Source organism: Scylla paramamosain, chromosome 37 (genome assembly GCF_035594125.1).
Source record: "Scylla paramamosain isolate STU-SP2022 chromosome 37, ASM3559412v1, whole genome shotgun sequence".
In the NCBI taxonomy this organism is placed as follows: Eukaryota; Metazoa; Arthropoda; class Malacostraca; order Decapoda; family Portunidae; genus Scylla; species Scylla paramamosain.
Window position 1 is genome coordinate 7,309,001 of NC_087187.1, and position 6,000 is coordinate 7,315,000.

The 6,000-nt window shown below is 36.0% G+C and overlaps 1 protein-coding gene across 1 annotated transcript; it reads right to left on the reverse strand.

The window, feature by feature from the left end:
- Positions 1–782: 782 nt before the first annotated feature.
- LOC135091462 (fatty acid binding protein 1-B.1-like) lies at positions 783–5,954 on the reverse strand. The gene is made up of 4 exons (XM_063989119.1): positions 5,816–5,954; positions 4,242–4,414; positions 1,642–1,743; positions 783–1,203 (listed from the first exon to the last, which is right to left on the reverse strand). The coding sequence occupies exons 1-4, from the start codon at positions 5,880–5,882 to the stop codon at positions 1,153–1,155; spliced, it is 393 nt and encodes a 130-aa protein (XP_063845189.1). The 5' UTR covers positions 5,883–5,954; the 3' UTR covers positions 783–1,152.
- Between the last annotated feature and the right edge of the window lie 46 nt (positions 5,955–6,000).

The following is a 6,000-nucleotide window of genomic DNA, read 5'->3' on the forward strand; positions in this document are numbered from 1 at the left end:
CAGTCTTTCATCCCTTTTGCCAGTGAAGTCTGGAATCCTGTTTGCTTCTGTATTTCCCTTACCTATGACCTGGCATAATTTTTGGCATAGTTTTGGGCTGCCTTCTTTTAGAACTTGCATTTTTTAACTTTGTTGCTGTTGTTGTCCTAAGCCATAAACCATCCAACATAAAAGTAAGGGCTGTCTGGAAAGTTCTCAATTTTTGCCCCTTATAAAAAACTGAGAGTTTATTATATGCAAGGTTTGTTATATCCAATATTTGCTACATTTAAGGGTTTACTGTAAATCAAGGGCTGAAAATTCCCAATCATGCAGCTCACATAAAAATTAAGAAAATGGTAGTCTTTACTAGAGCAAATGGAATGGGTTGGGTGAAATGATCAAGTACATGACCACAAGTAAATATAAACTAAGAAGGAGACCATCAAGACCAAAGGATAAGGAATGAGTATCCCAGGAGATGTGTTGTGCACCTCATCACTGATCATTGAGCATCAAAAGGCAAATTACTGAGATTATGTAGATTTGTAAAAAAAAGAAAAAAAAAAAAGAAAAAAAAAGAAAAGAAAAAAAAAAAAAAAAAAAAAAAAATATATATATATATATATATATATATATATATATATATATATATATATATATATATATATATATATATATATATATATATATATATATATATATATATATATATATATATAACTAAATTAAAACCTAAAGAAGCTACTATACATATAAAGAAAAGCTCTTGACACAATGAGAGGATAAGAATAATAAACAGATCTAAAAAAGAGGTTTAATTGTTCACTTAGAGAGCAAAGGTCACATACTCATCTAATTTGTGATTTAGTTTACTTAGAGTGCAAAGGTCACATACTCATCTAATTTGTGATTTAGGTTTACTTAGAGAGCAAAGGTCACATACTCATCTAATTTGTGATTTAGGTTTACTTAGCAAAGGTCACATACTCACCTAATTAGTGATTTAGGTGAAGAATGGATCATTACATTAAGTGAGGAAGTTACAGATCCATAAAGTGCAGAAAATTTATTCATATTAAACAGAATAAAATAAAGAAATATCAATTAGGTTGAAAAATTATGAGGTTTAATTTAACATGTGCAATAAAATAGGAGAGCTGTGCCTAGTGACTACTGGCGAGTGTACACCCTCTTGGCAGTCTTCCCACAGCAGGTCATGGTCTGGAAGGATAGAGGCCAATGTCCAGGAGATGCATGCACACACAGGTATGGACACAACTTCAATCATACACTACCTATACTATCCTATGTATACCACTACCCTTTTCAAAAGCATACAAAAAATCAATAAGTGATAGTCAGTGTATAAAGGAAAGTATCCTAGAGAGAAAAGAAAAGTATCCTATTGTTGCAATTAAAACTTTAAGGAGTCCACAAGTGTTAAGTTTAATGTATTTATACTTAACACCACAAAATCCAGCAACTACAGTTGTACCCAACTTTTACATTTAAAAAAATCTATCCAAAATGTCTTTATCATGTACCACTACCACTACAAACTACTGAAATCCAACTGTTATGATTTTTATTATTAGTCCCCATACCACAGTTTTACAACAAAGCAACAGTCATCATTGCAGTAGACTTAACAGTAATTACCTGAGTAATACCAGCAGCAGTGAACTCAACAGTAGCATTGCCAGTCTTGCCTGCCATGTTAAAGGTGCCAGTCAGGGTGGAGCCAGACAGGTTCATGTTGAGCTGCAAAATAAAATGTGCGTTAAGAATAGCAGGAAGAAAGCTCCTTCCTGTGCAGGTGTGTACTTGAAGCAGAGAGTCATTTTCACCCAAGAAGGGAATGAGAGGCAAGGTGTATGTATTATGAGGGCCATAAACTCAGAGTGTCTGAGAGAGTTGGAAGGAAAGTTATGGGAAGATTGAGGATCCAGGAACAGTGTGTGCAAGAAAACATAAGAATCAGGGATGAGTTCATCAATGACCTCAAGAAGTGGGACATCTAATTCATCCAACACCACTAAATAAATGTACCCCATGTAAAATAAAATGATGATGATGTGACTGATAGGGATATAAGAAAATATGATGATACTAATGTCAGAATTGAACAACAAAGATAACACACATGATTATATAAAGAGCAAATTGGAGATAAATTATCTGATGAATATATACAAGAATATAGGGATAAAAAACAAGAAAAATCCATTGTGATTGAAGTCCTTATATTGAAGTTCAAGATGAGAAATAAAGCATGACAGGAAAGTCAAAGAATGTTGCTAACAATAAACAGGAAAAATTAAGTGAAAAATAATCTGAAAGAGTAAAAAAAATAAGATTACACCAAATGGTCATTAGGATGGAACAGAAAAGGAGAGCAGAGGAGAGATAAGGGAGTGTGATACAGGTATCTCATGACTGAAAATGGAAGAAAAGAAGACTATAGACTGCAATGAGAGTTAAATACAAATGAATCAAATTAAGATGCTACCATCTGGGGGGGGGGGTGAATATGGGAATGATGACAGTTGAAAGGAGGTAGCAGAGAGAGACTAACCAAAAACAATTAAGGATGACAATAAATTACAAAATAAAAGTAGGAGACAGAAGGAAAGAAGGAAAGAAAGAAGGAAAAAATAAAAGAAAAATGCATATTCTGATGGCAATGACTCATGGGAAACAAACATGAGATAATAAGCAAGTGGAAGAGAAGAGGTTTAGCAATATACGAGTATGATTGCTGATAAAACCTTTGATTAGCTGAAATATGAAGTTTTCAGTGGCAGCATATGATATTGGTCTCATCTAAGGGAAAGTAAAACATTTGCCACACTGCACAGATAGCAAACCTTCAATGCTATGTCTGATAGAAGTAACTAATAAAATAAGATACTTCAATGACAACCAGTAATGCTAAATGTGAAGAAAACTTGTGAAGGTCTTCAGAGTGATTTTCTGAGCAAATAAGAAGGTACACATATGAAACAAGTAAATAAAATTATTGTATTTTTGCAAGGAAAGAAAACTCAGTTCAATCCTCTAGGTCAAAAGTTCTCAATCTTTCTGCCCTGTGCACCCTTTTCACTACCTGCCTCTAATTTAAAAACTGCCAAACTCAAAATAAGTATTTCAAATACCTATCTATAATGTGACTGCTTAGAACAGGTAACATATGCATAATACTGCATTTTGCGTTTCCATGAGCAGTTCTAAGTAATTAAAAATATACATTTTCTAACACTGAGTATGTCTATCTATGGTTTCAGTTTCCCTCCTTGAAACCCTGAATTTTTCCCCCAGGTTGTGAACCCTGTTCAAGATATGTGTAGTAGTGTTCATGATATTTCAAGTTTAAAATAACATAACATGAAAAATAAAGTGACTTTATGGGAAAAAATAACAATATCATCAGTGTAACCTTGAATAACCAAAAGACCAAAGGTAATTTGATGAAGAAAAACAGGTGCTGCTGCTGATAGGGAGTCACTGGGAAGAGAAGCAAGGAGTAGTGGTGACAGCAGCATAAGTGGAAAAAAGATAACTAGGATGAGAAGAGATAAGGCAGCACAAGAGCACGATTTTAAGAATAGAGACATGATATGATTAACAGCTTACTAGGAGCAAAAAACTTGAGTGCTATGCATTCACTGATGCATTCACTGACACTGATCACGAAGAAGCTGAAAAATCTACAACAACATAACAAAATAAAGACATCCTTTCCTGAGAGAAAAGGCTTACATTAACATAATACTTAGTAAAATGTCCACTCACAAACATAATTTAGCTCAGTGGACTGAAAATTTGAGATTTCAACTTCAGTCAGTATGAAAGGTTTTTCTACTGCATTAATGGTCACAATGCAACAGATTTCTAATGTCCAAATATGTCAATTTTCCCTTAAAAACACGAAATACCAATACAATGTACTCCTTAGTGCTTTACAGAAAACCTAGCAAACTTTAAGAGCAGTTTATTTTGGCCACCTATAAATGCACCGCAGCAGACCGTGGAAATGATCCCGACTGCCGAGACCTGACATTACACTAACTTGGGTATTTGCCCTGTACCTGTACTTGGGTATTTGCCTCCATGTTGTTCCTAATCACATTTTGGGGTGGCCATCCACGTAAACCCCTGCGGCACCACCATGACCTACCAGATCATTATCCCCTTCAGTGACACATTAACACTGCCTGCGACTATGAGAGGTGATCCCACCCCCAGCACTCCTGGCTCACCGTGTACTCGATGCCGCCGGGCAGGCCAGCCTTGGAGTCCTTGCCCAGGGTGATGGTGTTGGTGAAGTCCTTGTCGCCAGCAATAGTCTTCACCATCAGATCGTTGCCATTCTGGCTCACCTCCAGCTGTGGCTTGGCCTGTTCCAGTCTGGCGATCCTGTCAGCGGGGATACCTGCGAGCACAGAGCACGAATAAACCTTCCTGACAGACCCAACTCTGACTGCTAGTGCGGCGCCATTACAGTGTTGCCAGTCTAGCACTGCCACCACTCCATCATTGCATAGTAACCTCACATTACACATAAAACCTCTTCTGATATATTGACTAGAAGAACGTTAATTTCTACAGTGCAGGAATGTAACTTCCGTTAAGATTTCCTATATACGGCACGCTTCTCTCTCCTAGTAGTCCCACGTGCCTCGCTTTGTGAAGGCATTCAATTTGCAATGCGGTGATTGCAGCCTGTTTAGGTATTTGTTTTGGATTATTCTTATCGTAAATGTTTACATGTTTTTAACAACTGATGCGAAAAACAAAAATCTTTCATATTCATATTGAAAAAGAAAAAAAATTGTAAGAAGAATCAAAGAATTCGTAGGTGGCAACACTGAGTGTCAAATCACTCCCTGGTTATCATCAGATTCTTCAAGATTTATTGCAATTAACATGGTAGAATACTACCAAATTTTTTGATTCTGAAAAGCAATTACAATTGCTGTATATGTACATGTTGCGGAAATACCGTGAGAAAATATTGCCTGGTCTAGTAATTGGACTGTAGTGAGTTGTCTAATAACCGAGATTTAAGATTACGTTTTGAACTTGTGGGAAAAATAATAAATGAATTAAAAATAAGAAAAAAAAATATATTGCAGCAGACGGAAGTATTGAGTGAAAATCTACATGCACCATGACCTTAAAACCAAACTTGAATGAATGGTAAAATTATACGCGGTTTCATTTTCAAGCAAACTTTCCATCGTCAAATCTGTCCAAATCTGTTCCTGGAAACGACCACATGCCAAACAGTCTACAGTGCTGTGTGCTTGCGGTGATAAGTAGGTCGCTGAGTCAGAGCCCACAGACTGGTCAGAGCTGAAGCCCCGGAGCTTGTGAGAGACACAAATAAAAGGAAATCTGTTTGTCTCATTTATGAATCGTGAGGTTATGCATACTGCAAATGCGCATAGTGAAGGGATTTTCAGTTTGGTTTTTGAAATTGAAGCAAGAAAATAAATGTATAGACTGAGTTTATGGGCTGAGTTTTTATGATGAATTTTGACTTATCGGCAAAAAAAAAAAAAAATAAATAAATAAATGAATAAATAAACAAAAGAAAATAAGTAAACAAATAAAGTCCTGGTAATGATAATAATAATAATAATAATAATAATAATAATAATAATGATAATAACAACAACAACAACAACAACAACAACAACAACAACAACAACAACAACAATAATAATAGTAATAATAATAATAATAATAATAACAGTAACAATATGACCGATGGGATTAGCTGACGGAATGATCCTTCAAGAGCAGCACTGTATCAAAGAGAGAGGCGTACCGACAGCAGCCAGCCACTCTCCGTAGTTCTCGTTGCTGGAGAGCACGTATTTGCCGGCGATGGACATGGTGGTGGTGGTGGCGGTGGAGACTGCGTGCGTGTGGGAAGACCTTCGGGTGCAACTTCTGAAGCCAGAGTGAAAGACTAACCTTGCACGGACGTAATTTATACCTCATAACCTCCTA

What these genes read in the sequence shown, in the direction of transcription:
- LOC135091462 (XM_063989119.1), bottom strand. Translation starts at nt 5,882, where the DNA reads ATGTCCATCGCCGGCAAATACGTGCTCTCCAGCAACGAGAACTACGGA. An exon ending in AGAGTGGCTGGCTGCTGTCG is followed by an intron (nt 4,415 to 5,815) that starts GTACGCCTCTCT and finishes CTGTGCTCGCAG; the next exon opens with GTATCCCCGCTGACAGGATC. An exon ending in CTGCTGCTGGTATTACTCAG is followed by an intron (nt 1,204 to 1,641) that starts GTAATTACTGTT and finishes CTATCCTTCCAG; the next exon opens with ACCATGACCTGCTGTGGGAA.